A 24,440-nucleotide genomic window follows, 5' to 3' on the forward strand; every position below is an offset into this window, starting at 1 on the left:
AGCTCTTCAGGCTTAAAACAGATATCTTGCCTCCCGGAGAGTGGACGTCAAGAATAGTTCAGCTGTTGAATGACAAGCACTTGGTAGGTACAGTACAGCAATACAGATGTTTGCATTTAGCATTAACTAGAATAATTTACTGTGAATGTAAAGAACATTTTTATTGCATGCCCTGCTTTGTTGTTTCAGCTGTATGCCACAGTAATTTTCTTGGTTAGTTATCTTCAATTAATAATATAAGTGTTGCTCATTGTTTGGAATGTTTGATCATGTTCCTTTAGGGTGTGGTAACCTCTGCTGCCAGTCTCATTCATGGTGTTGTCCACTATTACGCCGATGACTACAAGGGATGTGTTCAGCTGGCAGTCTCCAGGCTTAGCAGGGTAAGGTTGTCGTGTAAGGCATATGAACCTTTCCAGTGAAGTTACATTTAGTGCGCTCTTTTCAGACTTCCAGGTTAGTCGACTAACCCAATAGAAATGAAAAAAGAAACAAAAACAAAAAGGTGCATTGAAATCTGCAATTCACAACCCACAGTCAAGACCATTTAAATCCACCATTTAAAGTGAACTGTTGTCAAAGGGTGCAAAAAACTATTGAATAAGATTTTCAATTTAGATTTACAGCGGCATGGTTGTTATAGCCCCAGTGTGTGGTTTAAATCCAGATTCAAATGATAATTTTGATTTCTTTTCAACAGATTGTGACATCGTCTTACACTGACCTTCAGGACTACACCTACTATTTTGTACCGGCACCCTGGCTTTGCGTCAAGCTGCTGAAACTTCTACAGTTGTATCCTCCCCCAGGTAACTGCATCACCCTGTTCATGTACCTGTATTGCAGTATTTTTATCCTTTGGTTTTGTGTGGCTATTCAAAATATAATGAAAGGTGTTGATCAGGCCCCGTGCGTTCGAAAGGAGGATAATGCTATCCACTGAATAGCGATTTATTCTATGGATAGCATTATCCGGCCTTCAAACAACTAGGCCCTGTTCTTTTAATCGCTGCTTTATTTTTTCCAAGTACTCAAGAAATTATGTATTAGATGTACTTTCAGTGAAACACATCTACAGGGATATATGTTGCTAAACAAATTTCCTGATGGAAATTGTGAGATCAGTTAATTATCTGATACAGGATGTTGACCTTTAGTATGCCAAAGTGATAAATATCAAAAGATCCTCAATGTTGATTCTTTTGTCACTGTAGATGACCCAGCTATCCTTGGAAGATTAAATGAATGTCTGGAGACCATTCTAAACAAGGCCCAGGTATGTTTTGCAACATTTGTATTGATTGTTTGGCTGGTAGGTTGGTTATGTGTACCAATGTATTTGTTGTGCCTCTTTCCTGACTCTCACATTTTTAATTATTATAATTACGGTCATCCAACTAGTTCAGCTTTTTAGTTATTTTGGGTATGCCACTACTGTATGTACTGTACTGTTTATTTATATATTTATAATTATAATCTTGTAAATTCTTTTAGTTGTTTACAGTAGTAGAAATAAACTGAAATAAACTGTTGTTGTAGGACTAATTGGTAGACACAACAGCAACGCAACGAGTTTGGGGCAAAAGAACAATTTATTGAAAACTACAGGCTATGAAATTAAACCCAGGGAGGGTAGGGAGGGTAAAACTAGCGAGGAGAAACCACAACTGACCTTTGAGATGATGCTGAACTCGATATGACCGAGGAGAAACCTGACTTGACTGCGAAAAGACATGAACCACACTAGGGGGTGTGTCACAAATTAAGCATTTTGACAAAGCCAAAACCACCAAAAAGTAACACTGTGCATTCTTGATCTGTTGTAGGAACCGCCCAAGTCAAAGAAAGTTCAGCATTCAAATGCAAGAAATGCTGTTCTCTTTGAGGCCATAAATCAAATCATTCACATGGACAGGTATTGCCTGTTTGTTATAACATGTACTGTGTTACAATATAACAGAACTTCAAAGTGGTGAAATATGTCTGAAGGTGAGAGCAAGCAAGCAGTTTAGTTTTCAAGGTTGGGTTTTGATAACAGATACACTGCAAGCAAGAATAGAGCTTTTTAGCTGAGATGAAAGAAACAATCCCACTACTCAACAGGCTAACTTGCTATTTAACTGAAGTGATAAGTTTTCTTTGTTGTTGATGCCAAGCTCTGGAGATATAATATTACTAATAATCATTTATTTCTTTTGACTTCAGCCTGATCTTTGTCTCTTTTCAGTGAACAGAGCTTGTTGATAAGAGGTTGTAACCAGTTGGGTCAATTTTTGACACACAGGGAAACTAACCTGAGGTATAGTGACTTTGTGGTAAATTTATTTTCTTTACTCCAAACTATTTTGACTCCAATATTTTTTTGATTTAACTATTCTTCTTAGGTATCTTGCTTTGGAAGGACTTTGCCTGATGTCCAACTCTGAGTTTTCAGTCGATGCTGTTAGAAAACATCAAGAGACTGTTGTCAGTGCACTGAAGGTGAGTGTCAGATGTTTAGAATAGAAAGGTTTGATGGTGATTATTCTGTGGGCTTTGTCCTCTTTATACACATGGTAACACAATTTGGGTCATCTAACGTACACTGTGACTAGCCGTGGAGTCACCAGATGGTGGTATCATTGATTTTTGTTAAAAAATGGCTAACTCTTGTATATCTAGCCTGATGTAGACACTTGACAAAGTTTAAAGTTTGGAGAATTTAGAAGTGTTTATGTAAGCCTTAGTTTCCTGCAGCTTGAATTGTAAACTGTTAATCAAATTGCCCCAAACTTCCACAGGTGATTGCTGCAATAATTATTAAGCTCCAGAAATATGTGCGTGATTTGCTTATATTTCTTTGTCATGACAATAATTATATATTACCTATTTTAGACTGAGCGTGATGTCAGTGTACGTCAAAGAGCTGTTGATCTGCTCTACGCCATGTGTGACAAGAACAACGCTGAGGAGATTGTGTCTGAAATGTTAACGTACCTTGAAACAGCTGATTACTCTATTAAAGAAGAAATGGTAATGGTTTGTTTATGTCAACATTGCCATTTTAATGACTGCTAATTATACTGAACTGATTTCTAAAATGGAAATTCTTTTTCCTAATGTACATCATCACATCAGGTGTTGAAGGTGGCAATCCTTGCTGAGAAGTTTGCAACAGACTATTCCTGGTACATGGACACCATCCTTACACTGATCAGGATTGCTGGAGATTACGTCAGTGAGGAGGTTTGTAGTCACTTCTGATTCCTTGTGGTACTTTTTTACTGAGAAGTCGAATATCAATTACCCTTAGGGATTGAATGTTGTTCATGAATTATTTGTTTTGGTTAGCATTGTTTGAGTCACAAAATTCCCTTCAGGTGTGGTACCGTGTGATCCAGATAGTGATTAACAGAGACGACATTCAAGGTTATGCTGCTAAGACAGTGTTTGAGGCTTTACAGTCCCCATCCTGCCATGAAAACATGGTTAAAGTCGGTGGCTACATCTTGGGAGAGTTTGGAAATCTCATTGCTGGAGATCCAAGATCAAGGTAAAAAGTAAATGATACTGCAAAGATAGCTAAAATGCTTTAGCTATCTTTCAGTTTCAGTCTGGCTCCAAGTTGCAAGGAAGACAGCTAACATAACTGAACTACAGTATAGGAAGTTACGCGAAAGTAATTTTTCTTAAGCATTAAACTGTAAACAACTACTGTAAACTGCTACGTTAACTAAAAAATAAACATTTCAAAGTGGCATGAATACAGTTGCAATGAAATCATGCCAATCAGGCAATTTTAGAAACAACTGTCACATGTAAGAATTTTTATTTACAATCCTGTTTGTTGAGTAGAACATCTTAAAATCATTGCATTGCTTCTCTGTTTTATCTTTTCAGCCCAATGGTTCAATTTCAGCTGTTACACAGCAAATTCCCATTGTGTGCCTCCTCCACGAGAGGCCTTCTGATGTCAACATATGTCAAGTTTATAAATCTCTTCCCAGAGATCAAAGGACACATCCAAGAGGTACAAATGAAGTAACGGCAGAAAAAGAATAATTATCTTAAAATACTAATCTGATCCTTTGATGTTGTAAATCTTGCCGCCACAAAGTGTCCAGACACCAGGGCTTCAAACTTATGTTCCCCGAAATCTGCTTTTCATTTCAGATTTTGCGAAGTGATTCAAACCTTAAAAATTCAGATGCAGAGATCCAGCAGAGGGCCTTGGAGTACTTGAAACTTAGTACAGTTGCATCTCCAGATGTTTTGGTAGGTTCAGTATTTTTGTTTGGGGTCACCCCTCCTGCTCTTCCCCCCCTACCCCCCTACCCCCCCCCCCCCAAAAAAAAAATGAGATCTTGAACTTCAGAGTTTTTCCATGTTGTGTTCTGATTGTGGTTTCTGTTCTTGTCTTCATTGAAGGCCACTGTCCTTGAAGAAATGCCACCATTCCCAGAACGCGAGTCTTCCATCTTAGCCAAACTAAAGAAGAAAAAGAAGGAAAAGGCCGGCATCCTTGACAAGGAAGAGAAGAGTGAACCAGCTGAGAAGCCAACAGCAAATGGACAGGTTCCTGTGGCTAATGAGGTAGAAAAATTAATAAATAAATGAATGCTAAATCACTTAATTTGAGTGTCATGGTATTTAGCACTGCTGTGTTAACTGGGGACACTGCTGTGTTAATTGTTAAGATAACTGAAATCTTGTTAAAATCCCAACTGGTTGAAGGCTGACCAGTTGGCTATTTACAAGACATAGAAGAGTTGAATTCAGGAGCACTGAACACAAATCCATTTCGTAGCAGGGAGACGGATTTGAACCCAGGACCTCCAGATTACAAATCCAGCACCCTGGCCATTAGGCCACGCCACCTTTAGTACATTCACAGCAATGTTGTTAGTAAACTTGTCAATTGCTAGGTGTAAAGAATTGTCAAATGTCATATCACAGAGTACATGCCTACAAACAGACTGTGCAAACAATGTGCAACCATCGTGATGGCAATTGACACAACTTTAATACCTTTGACACTGGTGAACTCTAATCGATCAGTTTGCTTCCTTGCAGGTTTCTGCTCCTGCTCCTGCTCCAAATCTTGCTCTACAAGCAGGTAAGATATACAAGGTTTAATTCAGAATTGGATCGACTTTAAATCAAAAGCCTTCTGTATCACTACAAGCACAATTGGTGCACTTCTGTACATATACTTTTGAATTCAAGAGATTTCATATCATGATTAAACTGTTATTTCTTATTGCCTGGTGAGTCAGTCTCATTATAGAGGATGTGACTGCATCAGGTTTGACCTAAAAGGTTTGTACTAAGAACTTGACAATCCCTTCAGAGATCCTGGCATGATAAATACTATTAAATGGAAGCTTGTAGTGCTTACATTGAAATGATCAATCTTATGATACCTTTGTGACAAGACATGAAAGAAGACCAAAAGAAATTGCCAAACAGAATTATATATTTAATTTTCTGAAATGTTACAACTAAGTGTTTAAAACTCATTTTTAAATGGAGTTCTTGATCAGGAGTTTTGAAAGGATTAATCACATGAAATTTTAATCACACGCAAAACATCACTCTTGGAATAATGATAAGGCAGAAGATGACTTGATTTTTCATTGTTACAATGTTCTTTGGTCATAGATCTCTTCAGCACAGAGCCAGCTGCACCCAACCCTGTGACAAACAACTATGGGGCTCCTGATACTGGCGGGGGACTGCTAGTGGACGTGTTTGAGATGCCGGCGACACCCATAGCAGGAAGTGCTCCATCAGTCACGCCTGGTGCAGAGGAGAATATTAAGAAGTAAGCTACTGTGTATTGTATTTAATACATGTGGTAGACTTTCTTTTTAATTTGTTGTTACATTCTTCACTTACAGTGGTCCAAGAATTTCACTTAAAAATTGGCTTTTTCCCCTTCAGTCAGGTTAATTTTACCGACTATAACATCATTAGTGAAAACTACATAGAAATATTTCAAAATTAAAAACATAGCAAATGTTTTGAGTCAATCAGTTTGACAGAAATGGAATAAGAACTATGTCATCAATTGTTAGTGTCCCCTCGCCTTCAAACACAGTCCAATTTTTGCCTGTGGTGTCATGAAGTGGTCTGTGCACAGGGGAGGAATGAAGTTGTAAACATGCAGACCCACACCTTAGATTACTGGCTGAGGAGTTTTAACGACTTTTTGTTATTTTGTTGACAGATTTGTGTGTAAAAACACTGGTGTGCTCTTTGAAACTGACATCCTTCAAGTTGGGATAAAATCAGAATTCAAAGAGGGCAAGGGTAAGTATAATAACAATGGTAGTAATAATGGTTATAACCCAACTTGCCATAATGGTTTTCAGAGGGGCCTTCAAAGTAGAAAAAAAATAAAGTAAAAGAAAGCAACAAAAAGAAAAAAAAAATAATATTAACATAACTTTGTATTATAGTTCACAGCTGTTATTATTTGGGTTGCAAAGCCTCTGCCATCATGGAGGCACTGGCCTCATGGTTAGTGCACTCACTTCCGGATTGCGCAGTCTGGGTTCGAGTCCTGGCCCTGACCATTGTGTTGTGTTCTTGGGGAGGACGATGTACTCTCACAGTGCCTCTCTCTACCTAGGTGTATTTAAATGGGTACCTACAAATGAAATGCTGGGGGAAACACTGTGATGGACTAGCATTCCATCCAGGGGGGGGGGGGGGGGGCAGGAGAAGTACTCCTAAACCTAGTCGCTTCATCCTTCTGAAACTGGAGATAAGCACCAGCCTGATGCGCCACTTGGTTCACATACAGACTTTACCTTTTAAAGCCTCTACTAACTGCGCTGATGGCAAAGTCTTAATATTTGCATACATACCACTTCTGTTTTTGCTCAGTGAATGATTTTGCCCATTTTAGAATAATAAGGTGTATTATTACCTGCTGGATAACTAAGGTTTCATTCTTTGTTTTCTTTGTCTCCCTTTTTATTACTTTCTAGGCGCTCTTGGTATCTTCTACGGCAACAAGACGTCATCTCAGTTTGTTGCATTCACTACCACTCTTCACATGCCAGGAGATCTGAATACTCATATCCTTTCAAATGAAGATCATAAATTTTGTAAATGTTGGCTACGATTGCGTTATTTAAAACCTCTCGGAGAAGCCAAGTACCAGTAGTGAAGTCAAGGCAAAGTTAGTCTCCTGTAAACTAACCTTTGCATGCAGTCGGGCAGGGTTCGTCTTTGTCAATTTGGTTACAGGTTGTCATTTCTATTGATTTTTGATTCTGGGTGTCATGTTGTTCCCTTCCTTGACTTTGTTCACGTCTCAGAGTTGAATCCAATCCTCCCCCGAATGTTGTGGAGGGCGGAGCCCAGGTGAAACAGAATGTCAATGTAGAATGTATCCAGGATTTCAAGGATCGTCCAGTTATAGATCTTCAATTCAGGTATCTCTCTTTAGTTCTGAAGCAGCATGTTAGCCTCTTCCAGGCGTCCAGTTACTGTAGTTGGGGCGCAGCGCGGAAACCAGCGAGCAAGTAAATAGGGGAGAAGCATGGCAAGAGAAAGTGCTCCTCTCTCGCTTTGCTTCACTTTCTATCGCCGCGCTTCTCCCCTATTTTTTTGCTCACCGTTTTTCGCGCTGCGCCCCAACTAACGGAATGCCTGGAAGAGGCTAATTTCATGTGGGATTTAATGGAATGCAACTTACCTAAGAAAAGTGTCTGACTTAAGGTCCAAAGTTCAGCAAGAGCTCAACAGTAGCTATGTTAACCCAAAAGTAATGGATGCTGTGAAATTGCTTGAGGAACCTTATAAAATACAGAAGAGTAATCAAGCATCCCTATACCCCCCCTCCACTCACCCGCCCCTCTCATCTAACTAGCATCTGATCCAGAGTGCGTGAGGAGCAATATTCTGCTTGCTTCATTCCATGCATTCCATTTTAAACCACTGTTCAGGGCAAGAATTTGTGTTTTTGTTAACTACGTAGGGGAGAAAAAGGTAATATACACAGTCCAAACCATTTTTGTAGGAGTTTGTATAGTCACTTGGTGTCATTTGAACAGTTTAGTTGTTTTCCAGAAACTGGATATGGTAACATAAACTTAAGGTTCAGAGAAAATTGACCATCCACAAAAAACTTGAGTTCGATTGCAAAACACGCTCGATGAATACGAGTTGTGTTCCCTTATTTTCGAAGACACTTTTGAATAGAGGTTATGGGCTACTAACTTTCTTGTGGCGCTTTTGTTGTAAGTTTTAAGCATGTTCTTTACCTTTCCTTGCTAGTGTGAACGGCATGAGTCAAAGGATTGCTCTTCCGCTGCCTCTGTTTGTTTCCAAGTTCTTCTCGCCAACAGAAATGAACTCACAAGACTTCTTTTCGAGATGGAAACAGTTGGGAAAGTAAGTAGCTGTTCTGGGTTTCCTTGAGTACTGTCCTTTTTAGGGTGTATAATTAAGTAAAACTCCTTGTAAACTTTCTCAAAGTCCCAGGCAGTTGTTTTTCTTTGTCCGAGCGCGAAAGACGAAGGTCTAGCTCGCGTCCTCTGCACTCTGGTTTTTAGTGTCGCGGCATTTTTTTCCCTCCGAGCTTGACCTTCGCAGCTTCACTTGTGAGCAAGTCTATTATTCCTTGTTATAGTGATGTACGTGGGCGCCATTTGGCCACATCTTGTTAGGTATAAGTATAGTTACAACATGTTGTATTTGTTTTGTTCCAGTCCCGATCAAGAATGTCAGCAGATTTTTAAGGCTAATTTTCCGATTGACACCGAGACGATAAAGGCAAAGGTAAGGCAGGAAAATCAAAAACATACAACACGTGGAAAGCGTAGAATAGCCAAAAAAGAGACAAAACATACAATCAGTAAAACGCACGAGAAAAAGAGAAACTTAGTAGCTGACGTAGGGTAAGCTTTGTAACAGGTTAAAAACGCGGGTAAAACACACGCGAAAGAAACGGGTGGAAAGCGCGGGAAAGGTCGTGGACGCAAAACGGTTATTGTTTTCGCTGTTTGACTCAATTGGCCGCGAAAGCAAAATTTTGACTGTGATTTGTTAGAACAAGCTGCTGGCGTTTCCTGTACCAGTCTGCTAACTATACAAAACTTAACTGTACCGGCTTAAGAAGGTTTGGGTATACCACCCTTAACATCGTGGGTGATAAATTACTCCTTAATTTGGCGCGAAATTTTAGCGTTAATATCAACTCACAATTTCACATGTGAAATTACAAAATTGCCATGGCAACGTTTGCTGCGAAATTTCTCGATACAATAAACAAGTCAAAAACCCAGGATTGTAAGCGTAATTTGTCACCCATGATATTAAAGAGCCATCAAAGGCTCGGGAAATTATAAGAATTTTGTCAAAACGCGCGCGAAATTATTTATCAATTTCACTCGTCACCATTTGATTCCCCACACGAATCATTCTGTGCCAAGTTTGTCCAGTGAGATTCCTAACTGTATTCTTGTAATCTTTCGTAGCTTGTTGGGTTTGGAACGTCCTTACTTCAGAATGTAGACCCGAATCCTGAAAACTTTGTCTGTGCCGGTATAATTAAGGCGGGGACGTTACAGATTGGAACACTGCTTCGACTAGAACCGAACAGACAAGCACAGGTAAACAGTACTCTTGTTCTTTACTGTAAAATATGAGAAGTAAATCATCAAATCGAGTGATGTATATTGAAGAGCTTAAAGAAGCTCAGTCACGCTATTTTGAGTTATTTTGACCATATACAAAAATGAAAATTACCTTTAAATTGAAGGAAACTTAAAAATATTGATATTCTAAGATAGAAAAACAACAGATAGTAATCAACAATAAAGGAACAAGGATGGCTAAGGACGGAGAAGATTAACTCGGATTACAAACGAAGAAGTTGAAGAATTACGGCTAAACTTTTCAAGAGGGGCAAACCGTGACGTAGCTCTATTTCTTTTTTTGCGACAAACCGTCGTTTCTTTTTGGAATTTTTTCTTATTTAGATGATAATTTTATTCAAAGCATGAGACTTTGAATTAAGACAAAACACTGTGCAAACTTGTTAACTGTGTCGTTGCCCTTTCTTTTCAGATGTTTAGACTGACAATTCGTAGTTCAAGACCTCATGTTGCGGCGACCCTTGCTGAAATTTTGGTAGACCAGTTTTAAACCTGTTCCCAGATGCTGACGCTTGCTGAAGGAGGCTTTGCAAAAGACCCTGCATGCGAAATAAACCAGTTATTTTATCAAACATCACCCAGTGAAGAACATTTCCTGTCATAGCCTTTTCCGTATAGTTTTGCCATGCCTTTGAATGCGCTGTATAAAATTGGTGTTAGTGTAGGAGTAAGCTTTTATCTTGACTTCAATATGTTTACTTTGGCTTTTAAGTTTGCTTAACTCTATAATTGCTTTATAAAAACTCGTGCAACGCTCTCCAACGCGGGAAATCGTGACTTTCCCGCGCCAGTGGTCACATGTTTCTATTGTGAGTTCTGATTGGTTTTCTGCGCTTTTTCGGCCGCGGTGAGTGGCTTCGGTCGTTTGTACATCCGGCTCAGTGATAGATTCAAAACAACAGGGTATAGCCATTTAGCCACGGTTCTCTATGAGAGCCTGGTGGCTAAATGGCTAAATAGTTAAATTGCTTTCTTTCTTGAACACCCAAAAGAAACTATTTAAAGATGCGGGCAGACGTTGCTATGCAACACGACTCGTGTACAGGTCGCAGTGCTCGCGCGATCGTTTAACTGGAGAATGGAGTCAGAAACTATTCAAGTGATTCAAAGCTTCAATGAAGATTTGCCATAAACGACAGTCATTTTCCTTTTTTAATATGACCTTGCACGAAGCAACGAGCTAGGGGCAATATTCTTCCATTTTGACATACCATGCTGTTCTAGAAAGCGGAAGTCTCTAAGAATTCTGCCACTTGACTGGAACTTTCGCGTTGAAATTAAACTTCTGTAGAAAGTGTGCAGTTGCAACTTCATGGTGGGGCTAAACGGACCGGAGTTTTGGTGGAATTCCCCAGTAAACTGAACCTTTTCGTTTCGGCCAAACACAATATTAATTTCCTTCGCTGGAATCCGCAACAGATATCAGTAATATTTTCTTTTTATATGTTGTAGACTTAACATTTTCAATTCATTGTAGAACTGAACTGGAGGTAAAATTGTCATTGACAGAAGACGCAGTGTTCTTGATACGCTTGTGGCCTGTAGGAATGTGATGTACGTAGAATTTAATTGAATATTTTGATCGCAAAAGCTATCCTTTTAGTCAAAGTGACTTGTGTTTGTTGAAATAATACAGTTTTAAAGTAAACATGAAGTATATACGTATGATGGGATTATGTCAAGTAATCCGAAGTTGTGATAAATGTGGTATTTTAATCTATCAATGATAGTTAACGAGCGCAAGCTTGTTATGGCCTGCCTGTATACACTTAGGAATTTTATATAAAAAAAGAAAGAAACAACAACATGAAACATGTAACAAACTTAAGTACTAGGCATGTAGGTGCCCAGAATCGCCTGATGCAAAATAAAAATATTAAAATGGCTCAGTGCTCATTTTCTTTTCTGTTTGTTAGTTGCTCCTTAATGTGGTCAACTGCCGTCTTCCCTCTAACTTAAAGTCAAAAGTCATGCCGACCGTGTACCCAATGTCAATATCGATGTCGTATTGTGTGGTCGCGGCATTGACACCCCGTCCACACTTCGACAGAGGAATTTGAAAACAGGTTTCACTCTGGAAACACATCAAATGTTTTCAGTCCACACTACGCCGGAGGAATTTGAAAACGTAGCAATCACCGGTCACTTTGGATTTGTGTTTGAGGAAAACTCGGTCAGGGAAATCACACGATTATCGTGAGATTGTCATTTTCGAAAAGCTTCGTTTTCAAAATGTTTTTGGTCCATCCGTAAAGCCAACGTTTTCAGATTCCTCCGGTTTGAAGAGCTCCGTTTTCGTGATGGATTAGTGCGCGGAACGGTAGGCCTAACGCCCGGGGGAGGTACTTTGGGAATTTCTGGGTGGGGATGTGCCGCCGGGACCCTGGAACCCTTAGCCTATACCAGAGCTAGTTCAGCTGAATTTTGCTACCCTATTCTAGAGTAAACTCCCCAAATCCCCCCCATCTATCGACACTGTTGAGGCTGATTTGCGTAAATTTAAACTTGCTGATTTGATTTTTTTGTATGTTTTTGAGTGGCAATTCCTGGTTTCTGGAGTCTAGATAAAATCTTCAACCAACCAGTCAGTTTTGTGAAAAATGATACCCTATTCTAGACCCAAAAGCTCTGATTTACATACCCTATCCTAGAGTAAACTGCTTGAAAACCATACCCTTCACAGCGGCACATACCTATATAGCCCACATATGGCAGTCCCCCCCCCCCCCCCCCCGCCCCCGGGGCCTAACGGTAGAAATAAAATTGCGTTTTCAAATTCCTTCGGCGTGGTGTGGACGGAGCCTTAAAAGACCAGGTAGAGAGCGTTTTCATTAGCCGTCAAACCGCACTTCCTTCGCGAACAATTGACTTAATGATTTTCTCCGTAAAAGTCCGATCATCTGGGTCCATATAGGGTTGCTGTTCTTCCGTAAGTCACGTGCACAAGCCACCTGGCAATAGCTTAGTAGGTTTATCAGCTCTTGTTTGCTTGACGGAAGGTAGTGTTAACTAACGGTAAGCTTTCCAGGGAACGCATTGAGAGGTCGAAGAGAGGGAATAAGAAAGGACTAGAAAGTGTGTGGCTGCATAGGAGGGAGATTTTCTTCAAAATGAAATATGAAAGGTGCCAAATATCGCCTGTAACTTGATCACGTAACCGCCACGTTGCTCGAGTAAAACTGTGGTCATTTCACGGTTGGAGTCTGGCACTAGTGTAGTGTTGTTTTCAATGGCGGCGGAAGCTGGTGGTCGTAAGTGACACGAAGTTGTGTTTTTTTCTAATTTTGTGACAACTTCTTCCCATTCTATATCGAGCTATACCTAGATTATATTCATGGTTGAAATGGAGGAGAGATCTAGGACTGTGGGAGTTCAAGAAGAACGAGATCTGAAGAAGTTTCTGAAATTTCTATCCCAAAAGGTATGTATGCTTGCGTTGCCTGTTGTGGTGTTTTGGTTTTGTCACAGTTCAATACCAACTTGTAGGTCTACATGTATAACGTCATGCCTTTCGCTAGTACTTTTTCTGATACTTGAAGACATGAAAAAGAAAGATAATAGGTATTTAATCTTTTATTTGGGCAAATCTCTTTGCAATTTTATTCTTCGACATCAGTCACAGTTCCGGCTTGAATAAAACTTGGGATTTATCCTCGCGAAATTTGAAAAGTTCAAAGTAACGTTACTTACTGTTATAGCGAATGCGGAAGTTTCACGATTGTTAATTATAAGTTGCGCTTCTTCAAAATAAATGCTACATTTGTTTCAAACGCTGTTAAAATTAGTGTAGAAACCGAAACCGGCCGGCGCCGGCAGCTAACGTCGGTGTTTTCTGTGACACGTACACCGAGTCGGGGAGAGATGGGGTGGGGGGGGTGGGGGCTTCTCATATTTGATGTTTCATGCGAATGTGCAATGGAGTTTTTTAGGTTCAACTGAGTTGAATTTTTGAGATTGGGGTTTAAAGCATTGTAGTAATTTGTAATTGGTAAAATTTAGATACCTAAAGCAATAAGTTAGCAGTACAAAGTGTATTATGTTCATAATGATATACACTTGCTCCTCAGAGATCTAATGGTATAAATCCTTGCTTCCATTTTAGGCTGTGCAGGTTATTGTTCAGTCACGACTTGGGGAAAAGATCCGCACCAAGTCCAAACCAAATGCTATGGGTCAAGACTGGGTGAGCTTTAAGCCTTGATATCAATCGACATTTAAATTTTCCTGAGTAGCTACAACTGATAAATCCTTCGCTCATATCAAAGGCTAAAATATCTATCAAATTCCACTATGGTGCATGTAAGAGTACAGTGCTAGTTACACATGTTCAGATCTTGCAGTAAGTATTGCGTGATATTTCTTTTCAGTTCAATCTTGCAATCAGTGATCATCCTGATGTGACTTCCGAAGTGAAGAAAGTCATGGCAAATGGTCGACTTCCTTCTAAAGAGAGTCCCATGTGTGTAGAGATATCCCTGAACACCAGTGAGGTAAGGTCATTGTACACTTCAGTAAGTTAATTATATTTTACCAAAATACTTGACATCTTATAGGATGTGCGTGCTTCATAGTCCATTTCACTGATAGTAAATCAAAACTTCCTCCTTCCCTAGCATCATGTTTGCTCAAATAGTGGAGAAACTTGTCACAATTTTGTGCAAACGATTTCTGTGATGCAGGCACACAGTCATCTTCATGTATGTATACCCCTGCTAAAGGAAAACTGAGCAACTGTTAAAATGTACATGTGTAGAAAATCTATGGGTCGGACTCTTTGAAAATGAATGAAATCATACCTTTCAAAGTTCTACAGTTTAATTAGTGCTTTATAGATACCTCTTAAAAACTGCAGTTATATGCCCTCAATCAATGGTAATAAAATCAAAATCCTCACTTATCCTGGGTTGGCTTAATCAGGCTTTTAACAACCCGAACCGGGAGCTCTGCTTTTAGGCTTGGCTAAATCTATATTATTACTACAGGGAGAGACGATGGTGTTAGAAACTTGGTGTCTTGGTATGAATGACAGGTACGTTTGTACATGCATCTCAGTACTTGTAGTTTCCTGTTGAACAAATGACGCTAATTAGATTTTCCTTTTTTGCTTCAGTGTTCAATAGTTACCACATTTACAGTCACCTAGTAACCACAACAAATGTTAATTTCAGAAAGCCCTTAATTACTTACTGTTGATATTATGTATTAGTTAGTGAGTGTCTTATCCATCGGTTTCTTATAAGACTAATCATGTACATACATGTAGAATGTCCTCATCAAGTTTGTTTAATCCTAATATTCAAGATCTTTCATATAATTATTTGCATGCTTTTAATGTATAAGTAAGTAAAAAGGTAAAATCTGCATCTGAGCCAAGCTGGAGTTCATCCCAGTTTCTGTATCATGAAGTGACCAGGAGTATTTCTTCTCCCTCCTGGATGGGATGCTTGTCCTTCACAGGGCCACCCCCCTAGCATTTAAGTTTGTCGGTATTCATTTATACACCTGATTGGAGAGATGCCCCATGAGAGTAAAGTGTCTTGCCCAAGAACAACACAATGTCCCTGGCCAGGGCTCAAAGCCGGACTGCTTGATCTGGAGACGAGTGCACTAAGCACGAGGCCTCCCACCTCCCACATAAATCCATAGACACATTTAATTTTGTTAGCAATCTGATTGTTTCAGGGTTGATCCAAATGCCAAAGTGACATACACAGTTTACAACAGGATTGGAATGCTACTCAAGTCTCTTGTATCTGTGACACGGGTCACGCCAGCTTATCAACTGTCACGCAAACAAGGAAGAGACTTCATGATGTGTTACAAGTAAGATTGCACAACAAGGGCAAGAAAGGCAATATTGAATCCATTAAGATCTTTTGGAAAATGGTATTATTACATGGACTTGTGTACTCTAGCAGGTGGTAGATCTATAACTGCCTTTTTTTTCTTTTTCTTAAAAAAGTGTGAATTTATATGCCCAGAGGACCACTAATTCTGCACCGACCTCCCAGCTTATTTAACACAAAAAGGCCCATCTTCACCCCACCCCCCAACCCTGTGACAACATTTGCATTGGTTACTGTGTAGCTTTAAGTCTCACAAAACAGACTTGTTATGTACTTGATTTTCTTTTTCAGGGTGTATTTTGGTGAAGTTAGATTTCAGGAGCTTGGAGAAGGTGAGTCAAAGGGTCATTAAAAAAAATATTCAAAAATATGATTCATCTTTATGCACACGAAAATATCCAGTGCTGTATTTTTGTTACTGACAATAAACATATATCTAGTTAAGTTTGAAGTCTCTTGTTGGTAATAATGAGTTGTCCAATATCGCCTTAGTGTATTGCATCACCAAGCCGATCCGTTTGTACAATGTAGGTGACAACTACTAGTCGATTTAATGTCAGTGTTGATTTACTACCAAATTCTCAGGACTTGCTGGTGTAAAAGAAATACAGTGGTATGTGGCAATCAGTATCGAGAATTAATCTTTCCATATTTTTAACTTTGTTATATCCAGGTTTCCAGTCCTTGAGAGTGGGTTCTATTGGTACTCCTGTGGGATCCATTACTCTGTCTGCTGCATACAGAACAAAGCTGACTTTACCAGAAAAGTGAGTGCAAAACGAGTTGTTAATCTCACTAATCATATTTGGTTAATTTATTTAAATCCAACACTGTTATTGTTATTTTTGTTTCAGACAGCAAGTTATGGTGCAGAGTAATCACTTTAGCTCTGAGCTGACCAGAGTTCCGTCAGATCAGCTAGATGGTACTCTGCCATGTGTTCCAGGCGTGCATGGAACGTTTGACTTGACGGCTGAAGCCAGGTATCTACGTGTACAGCGATAGAACTTTTTGTTTGTTAACCTACAGAGACCTGTCTTTGTCAGTCGATACTGAAATCCCATTTTCAAGAATTCATTGACTCTGAACATGGTAACAAGGTCAACTTTTTCAGTTTCCTGATCATGCAATGTTTGATTGGTAGATAGAGAATAAAAATACACCTCGGGTGCATAATTCATCATGGGTTTGGTTGTTCCAAAACATATCCATACCCCTACCCCATAAAAAAATTTTTTGTTGTTGGTTTTTTAACCTTCCACCCCACCCCTCCTGAAATTCCAGTTTCAGAACCCCACCATCAGATACTACTCTTTGTGCTTGTTTTTTCCTTAGACATCACATTGCAGAGCAGATCGCCAGTGCAACAGAAACTGAAGTAACTCAGTCTTCAACATTATCTTCAAACACTCCGCCATCTTCAGCTCACAAGGTCAGCTCCACAACTCCACCTCCCTCAATAAGACGCTTCTCTCAGGAAAATAGCGGCGTAATAAAACAAAGGATGAGCAGGTAAATAAGATTTGAATAACCGAATTCATTCTTTTTTTCAGTATATTATGTTATGATAAGATGAGTTACGTTGTATTACTTAGCAGCACGTGCGTTCTCTAGAGACCCGCTCCCGCTAGTTGAACCTACTTAAATATTTGTAGTCAGAACTTCGCGATGTTGATTTCACTGAGTAAACGTCTCTTAGTTTTATCCCGGTCGTACTTCGTTTTATTACATATTATCATATTGTTTCTTTTTCTTAAAGCAACATCTTTTTTACTTGTATTTCTCAACAGACCAGCAAGTTCTTTTAAACCAATTACTTGTGCTAAAACTCGAACTAAAGCAGCCTTTGTGAGCAGCAACAGCTCACCGGAAATAGTAAGTTACTTTTTTTAATGTAGAGTAGTTTTCTCAAAGGATCAATCGCCACGCACATGAATTAGGCGCTGTCCTGGCCTTTTTGGGAGGCATTTCTGTGGACACAATGGAGAAAATCGTTAGTTAATGATTGGCCAATCACATCACCAACAAATAGTGATATTAACCAATCGGAACTTCCCGCGGGAAAATCAACCTTCACACGAGAATCCAACATCGTTGTTCTGATTGCCTAGAATATGCTGAATGAAATTGTGATTAGCAATAATTGGAACAGGAACGCAAAGTCTATAGAGATCAGTAGAAATGCGTCCTGTATCTATTATATGACAATTTTGAGTAATACATGAACAATAAGGGAAACTAGTGTCATCTCCACTTGCTAAATAGTTATTCCTCTCCGGATACCCGCGAGTTCCGACAATTGTCAGATGCATGTACCCACGAGTTCCGCGACAATTCCCAGAGACGGTGCTTGTAAGTGCACTGTTCATGAAACGTCATTTTGCGCAAGTAATTGGCCGACCTGTAGATAATGCTGATCGCGTGGTTTCAGGATTTACACAAAACTGGCATTTGCTTGCTTTGTACCTCTGAAACATTAAATTTCTGGTATTATGTACAAGAGATAAACTGCAATAGATTTGTCTCATCGTTTTCCTAATGTCTCACAGGCTATGCTCGCAAACCTGTCGTCCACTCCGCCATTTGCGTCGCTTTTAAGAAAAGAAAACGACATCCAGCCATGCAGTTTACCTTCAGATAGCAACCTCAAGAATTCACCTACATTACTCCAGAGAAGGGTAAGCAACCACATCCTCCCATTACAACGGGAAAGGACTGGGAATGAAACAAGATTTCCTTACTTTTCTTGTGTTTATCATTTCTTTCTCTCTGTCCGTCTAGTAAGATGCTGTATTTTGTTGTATTTGGTTTACCGCCACGACCACTGTACGACCTACATCGAATGATAGATAAATGTTGTTTGAAGATCTAAATTAGCAGTTGGATTGATGCCAGTCAAACATGGACATAGCACAGAAAATAGTCATATGAAATCGAAATATCGTTTTAAAGGAAAATCAGCATTCTTGCGATTCTTGCTAAATTGTAGCCTGCGAGCAGGTTCACGCTCCTGGCTACGCCGCGCGCGCTTATGCTCCAACGTGAGCCTGCGAGCAGGCTAAGAGTATCCGGTTTTTTCGGTTCTTGTTACATGTGCGCGTGAAACAAGAGCCGAAAAAACCGCATGACTCTCGCAGCGGGATATAATTCATTTTAGGACACATCTATAGTTTGCTTTTATTTACTGCCGTTTGCTTGCGTTTAGCATATTTACTGCTGTTTGCTTACGGTTAGCATTTATTTACTGCTGTTTGCCTACGGTTACCATTTATATTCTGTTTGCTTGCGGCTAACGTTTATTTGCTGCTGTTTTCTTGCGGTTAGCATTTATTTACTGCTGTTTGCTTGTGGTTACCATTTATATTCTGTGTTTGCTTGCGGTTAGCATTTATTTACTGCTGTTTGCTTACGGTTACCATTTATATTCTGTGTTTGCTTGCGGTTAGCATTTATTTACTGCTGTTCGCTTGCGTTTACCATTTAAGGTGTGAAGGGGAAGACGACTTAATGTATCCTAACGTGAATTATATGCCCTCGCAGGCTAGCTAAATTGTTGAAACACCTGATGAGTTAGAGCCGGACGGCATAGTTTTCCGGGCCAATTACAGGTACGCATTCTCAAAGCTCAGAGTTTGATAATTTTTTTGATGGTGTGTATTCTAGGATAGTTCGTCTGACAAACTGGAAGGCGGCAGACCTTCCACAGTGCAGGCACCACCAGCACCCAATCTACTAGGGTGGGACGACGACTTCGTCATGGTCGAACTGGTGAGTACTGGTAACGAATAATTGAGTGTAGATCTGAGTTCCAACGTAAGGCAAGGCCAATCAGAGATGATACCGAGAAATCTTCCCGAAAAAGTGGGCCAGTTTTACCAGTCATATGAAAGCAGTTTTGATGATTGTGTTAAACCTAAACCATAAGCAATCACAGATCCAGAACGGTCGTAAAATGTACAGTAAAGGGGAAGAATTCAAAGCAAAAACATGTGATTGTTACCAAGCGCGGAAAAACATTTGTAGACCCTGTGGCAAACGCGTGAAGACGTGCAACCACTAGTTTTGCGCGGGAAACTTGTAACCACTAACAAGCGCTAGAAAACAATTGACCCGCGGTAGCTGTGAAAAAGACGCGGTTTCCTAGGCGCAAGTGGTTTTCATTTTGCATTTGATTGGTTGAGAAGACACCACCTTTGCTCTGATTGGTCAAAGCAGTGAAACATGAGTTCAATGAACAATTTTATACATTTCAAAGCTGTAGTAACATAACTTATTTTCAAAGTTCTTTGAATCTCGCTCTAATCCTGCGTAATCCGTTGTTTGTCCCAGAAACCAGCATTTGCATCACACTCGGGAACGTCAACCGGCGATCTTGGAAGCTTCTTTCGCGAATGCCAGACTGCGCCACCATTGAGTCTGTTCCAAGATAGCGAGGTGCTGTCATTGGATAACGTCATGGTAAGTTCAAGTAGATACGCATTATGAACAGTACCGGTATCGCAAGCATTCTCTGTTTCAAGGGTTTTTCCATCTCGCACATTCCTTGGAATCAATTGCAGGTAGCATCGGTGAAAGGAACATCGAAGTTGAGTTTTAGTTTTGTAATTTCACATGCAAAATTTGTGTTTACGACTGGGAAAATCAAAAGCGCGCGCGTTAATTTGCACGAATTGGTTCTCTCAGCCAATCACAATGAAGTAATTTTCTCAGTTATGTACATGTAGTAAGCCATTTTACATGACCTGGATGCCAGAGCCTTTTCTTGTTCGGTGTCTGGTCCCGGTCGAGCCTTATCGATACACACAGCTCGTTATTTCGGGGTTCTGCCATACGCGATAAAAATGACTTGAGATTACATGAAATAGCGCTTTAAGTTATACCTTTTTTGGTTTTTGCTATCCTAGGAACGTTTGGACGGGGAACTTTGCGGTTTTCGTGAGAATGCCTTCAAATTCGACGAACTGTTAGCCGACTTGCAGCAGACGTGAAACATGCCAGTTAACTTCTGGGATAATGAATCAGAAAATATTGTGAATATTGTGAATGAGAAAATTTAATTCAGCACCACTGAACGTATATAAGATTGGTTCCCTCACCTGTTCGTTCGGTTTGGTGATTTCTGGCTCAAAATACTGCAAGAATCGTCTTGTTCGGCGGCCGGAAAGCTCAACTAACCAGACTGCGAGGATGGTTTTCCAATTATGGTCACTTGCGATTGGTTCAATACAGCACGCGTACTATATTCTGAACCAATCAGAGTAAAGCTGCATCCAACACTGCCACGTGATGCAAAACCAACACCAGTCGATGTAAACCAACAGTAACACGTGATGTGCCTTTCCCGCGTTTGCAAACCATCAGTTAATTCTCTTACCATGGACATTTTTTTGGTTTATTACTGACTGTAATGTTTTGGTTTTGATTTAAACAACAATCAGTGGAAAATTAGAAGAGGCTTTATTCGCCCTTGACTATTTCGGGAAACTGGTCGATCCAGATAATAAATACTAATGCAGAGTGAAATCTGTTTTAGTGTGCTATGGTGATATATCATACATCTGGAAGGAAAAGAAGTCTTCTGGACATGGCTAGGAAAAAAAAGAAAAAGAAAAACCAACCGCGGAAAAATTGTAATCTGTAATATGTGTGCGATTGTTCTCTTAATTTATCTCTAGATTCTAATGAGGTAAAGAAACAACAAAATTAACCTTATCATGGAGTTTACGTCCGCCATGTAGCCACGGTGTAATTTAACAAATTTGTAATCTTTCTTGTGAAGACAAACCCGCACGCTAAATAAATTCAACATTTTACCTTGAACACCTTTTAGCTCAGGGTATCGGGCAGATGAAAAGTCCTTGATCGTTTTTTTTTTATGTATAAATAGCAACTCTAAAAAAGAAAGACAGTTATATATAGTATTACCAAAAATATAATTTAGCCGTATCTTCTAAACTGCTTATCTGTGTATTCACGGTTGAATCAGTGAGACAAAGCAAAAGAAAATGTTTCTATAGCAACCATGACGAAGGTAACCCAGTGAAAAGACATGGTTTGTTGGCAATTGATTGTCAACGCTGTGGAGAAGATTTGTGGCAGGTGTTTCAATGCGGGATTCCGAAAACACTTTTTTCCATTTTGCATGGCTGGACGCACGCTGGCCTATTCCCTTCATAGCAACCACTTTTAATTGTCCCGCTGTATTTCCGCTGTCACTTTCCGTGTTTAATTAAAAGGTTCCCTTTCCTAAGTGGTTTTTGCCTCGCTACAATGCTCTGATTTACCAGTGAACTCTCCTAAAGCGCACACAGCCAGGACAAATATTCGCATTTTCGTAATACCCAAATTAAGAGGTAACCATCGTACATAAATTTATTAGCGTATCGCGGACATGGAGAAAATTTGGAAAGTGCTGGAAGACATTGTGAGCTTATCTTGTCCTGTATGTTTAGTTCCACTCAGATTTTTCGGCAGTACGAATTAAATTGTATACAAGATCTCCTCGCTGACCCAAGAAAGGGAAAGCAAAAGCGAAGAAAATCTTTACGGACGAAAATTTTCAATAGCGGGGACTTCAGTCAGTGATCGCAAAATCAAACGACACTGGCGAAAGTTTTCCGCAATCGGGACAAGTTCAATTCTCCATGAAGAAAATTGAAAAATGGAGCCCGCCAGCAACGAAACGGAGAAGCAAGCCGACGGCGATGAAAACACGGAAGCCGAAGAACCACTTGATGACGGTGAATTTCAAAAATGTTCTCGGAAAGGCCGAAGGGACGCTTGCCCGGACATACACTGCAAATGCGGCGACTCCGAACAAAGCGGCGAGTGCGTGTTCCACAAAGATACTGTAGAAACTGACTCGAAAGGAAGCACGGAGGAAAAGACGTGATATTTTTGTACACTGATTGTAGGCGCAATTTGCTTGCTTGAACGCCTTCAAAATTTGACAAATGTTATTTATTTTTGGATCGTCTGGCACAAACCTTGTGTTTGAACGAGACATTTATTTTGGGGGAGACCCTTCTTCGGGTTTCAAAACCCTCAAGGTCGAAAACCTGGAAATAGCCATGGCGTCAATTATGAACCGCGTTAATTTCACGGGAAAATCTAACGAAGGAGCACTTTAAGTTCTCTGGAGTCAAATTTGTACATTCGAATGACAGAAAGACATGGAGTTTTCTGCATTTGTTTTTATCGCTTTTCAGGAGCAGGTGATGATTGTCTCAAGATGTTCCAACATCCATATTCATGGTGTGGTTATCAAACGCTACAAGACACATTTTATAAGCTGTTATTTATAGCCACCGAGAACAAACTATTTTTGCCGGCAAAGTGTAAAACATTTTTAACTTTCCGGCAACTTGTCAGTGAAATTTTTAATGTGATGTTGATTATACAGCGCTCTTTTGTAAACGGGTTTGCGGTGTAAGATTCCAGCTTCCTAAATACACGACTTTGGTACATCTCTTTTACATCTTTTTGCAAGCATTCCCGTTAGAAATGTTATCTCGTTTGTAATCTTGAATAAAGCACCTTTAGTACAAGGTGAAAATCTTGTGGGCTTTTATTTCGCGAAAAAACAACGCTTATATCATAGTTAGCTTATATATACCTTTTTGTCTTCCTATTAAGCATGTGAAGAAAAAGAGATAGATTTGTTGATAAAACAGTGAAGTGACCGACTGTGAATTTTTTTTTACATTTATCGAAAAAAGCGTTAAAAAAGAATTCAAAACGTAAAGCGTGGCTTGGTTAGAGCCTGTTTTAGTCCGTTGGCGTATTTAGTCTTCAATGAGATTTATTTGTCTTTATCAAGCAAAATATTGTTTAAGTTTGTATTCGATATGGGTTTTGCGATTCGTTTTGAATTGTATCTATCACGATTACTTTTGCAAGAGCACGGTGGTCGTGTTATGATCGTGTTATTTCTGTCGCTGACGAAGATTACACTCGTTATAAAAATTAATTAGCCTCTGTGGCAGGATGGGTTGCCATTTTTTCCAGCAAATGAGATGGAGAACCCATTTGCAGCTGTTCCGAATAATTTTAAAATGTAGCTCCGGGCTTTTTTTCACTGATCATTGTTTCTGTGTGAATTAACCGCTGATGCTGAAACCGGTTCGTCGACTGTAAACAAAGATTTTGGACAGCGAGCTTTGGAGTTTAATAATTGTTTTATTTTGATGTTTGTAGTTATTTTAAACCAATTGGGAATTTTCGATCTAATCAGCGTGTCTTTCTGCATATCTGCTCAGTCACTGATAAGCTGTGTTCATGGTAATTTATTATATCGAGGTTAACTTCATTATTTTTTTGAAATAATTTCGATTCTAATGAAGGTAATGAGTGTATTTCTGATATCGCATTACAGGCATTAAAAACCACCTGGGTAAATTGTTTTGTGTTCTCCTGTCACATTTTGAAACATGTAGAGTATTTTACACCTTTTGACTCGCGAGTCGAAATTGACGAAAGACACATCAGAACGATTGTGATTTTAAGGTCCCATCTAGACTACGCCGTAGAAATTTGAGAGCGGTGTTTTCACTCTGAAAACGCATCAAATTTGTCCGTCCACCCTACGCTGGAGAAATTTGAAATCGGTATTTTCACTCAGAAACACACCAAATGTTTTCCGTCCACTCTACGCCGGAAAAACTTGAAAACGCAACAATCACCGGCGGCAGAAATGCTTGAGTACACCCTCAAGGGTTAATCACATGACTATTGTGACGTCATCGTTTTCGAAAAGCTCCGTTTTCAAAATGTTTTCCGTCCACACGAAAAGCTGGCGTTTTCAAATTCACCCCGGTTTGAAGAGCGTTTTCGTTTTCGGTGGACAATTTCTCCGGATAAGTGTGGACGTTAGGCCTAACCATAGAATTTAAATTTCTTCGGCTTAGTGTGGACGGAACCTCCAAAATCACCCTCTCTCACGTAT

At 39.7% G+C, this 24,440-nt stretch overlaps 2 protein-coding genes across 2 annotated transcripts in view; both read left to right on the forward strand.

Annotated features, from left to right (window-relative positions):
- LOC110042827 (AP-2 complex subunit alpha-2-like) overlaps positions 1-11,536 on the forward strand; it is a 14,363-nt gene extending 2,827 nt beyond the window's left edge. Inside the window, exons 4-25 of the mRNA XM_089289193.1 lie at positions 1-83; positions 282-383; positions 701-809; positions 1,215-1,276; positions 1,827-1,915; positions 2,228-2,299; positions 2,385-2,481; positions 2,875-3,012; positions 3,118-3,225; positions 3,360-3,532; positions 3,880-4,009; positions 4,153-4,254; positions 4,408-4,572; positions 5,053-5,095; positions 5,641-5,803; positions 6,209-6,291; positions 6,975-7,063; positions 7,300-7,424; positions 8,269-8,385; positions 8,703-8,772; positions 9,471-9,605; positions 10,063-11,536. The exon at positions 1-83 is cut by the window's left edge and continues 241 nt beyond it. Coding sequence (XP_089145319.1) covers positions 1-83; positions 282-383; positions 701-809; positions 1,215-1,276; positions 1,827-1,915; positions 2,228-2,299; positions 2,385-2,481; positions 2,875-3,012; positions 3,118-3,225; positions 3,360-3,532; positions 3,880-4,009; positions 4,153-4,254; positions 4,408-4,572; positions 5,053-5,095; positions 5,641-5,803; positions 6,209-6,291; positions 6,975-7,063; positions 7,300-7,424; positions 8,269-8,385; positions 8,703-8,772; positions 9,471-9,605; positions 10,063-10,140 — 2,333 coding nt within the window. The 3' untranslated portion in view covers positions 10,141-11,536. The remainder of the gene's footprint in view (positions 84-281; positions 384-700; positions 810-1,214; positions 1,277-1,826; positions 1,916-2,227; positions 2,300-2,384; positions 2,482-2,874; positions 3,013-3,117; positions 3,226-3,359; positions 3,533-3,879; positions 4,010-4,152; positions 4,255-4,407; positions 4,573-5,052; positions 5,096-5,640; positions 5,804-6,208; positions 6,292-6,974; positions 7,064-7,299; positions 7,425-8,268; positions 8,386-8,702; positions 8,773-9,470; positions 9,606-10,062) is intronic.
- A 1,310-nt stretch (positions 11,537-12,846) lies between these two features.
- On the forward strand, positions 12,847-21,316 carry LOC110042732 (autophagy-related protein 13-like). The gene is made up of 14 exons (XM_020748102.2): positions 12,847-13,071; positions 13,753-13,833; positions 14,018-14,140; positions 14,633-14,679; positions 15,333-15,473; positions 15,788-15,828; positions 16,170-16,263; positions 16,351-16,479; positions 16,832-17,008; positions 17,287-17,371; positions 18,046-18,174; positions 19,160-19,264; positions 19,826-19,954; positions 20,401-21,316. Exons 1-14 carry the CDS (start codon positions 12,985-12,987, stop codon positions 20,482-20,484), a joined length of 1,452 nt encoding a protein of 483 aa, XP_020603761.2. The 5' UTR covers positions 12,847-12,984; the 3' UTR covers positions 20,485-21,316.
- The last annotated feature ends 3,124 nt before the right edge of the window (positions 21,317-24,440 follow it).

The sequence above is a fragment of the Orbicella faveolata genome, unplaced genomic scaffold, assembly GCF_042242905.1.
Source record: "Orbicella faveolata isolate gen_17 unplaced genomic scaffold, um_ofav_v1 contig_2, whole genome shotgun sequence".
Classification (NCBI taxonomy): domain Eukaryota; kingdom Metazoa; phylum Cnidaria; class Anthozoa; order Scleractinia; family Merulinidae; genus Orbicella; species Orbicella faveolata.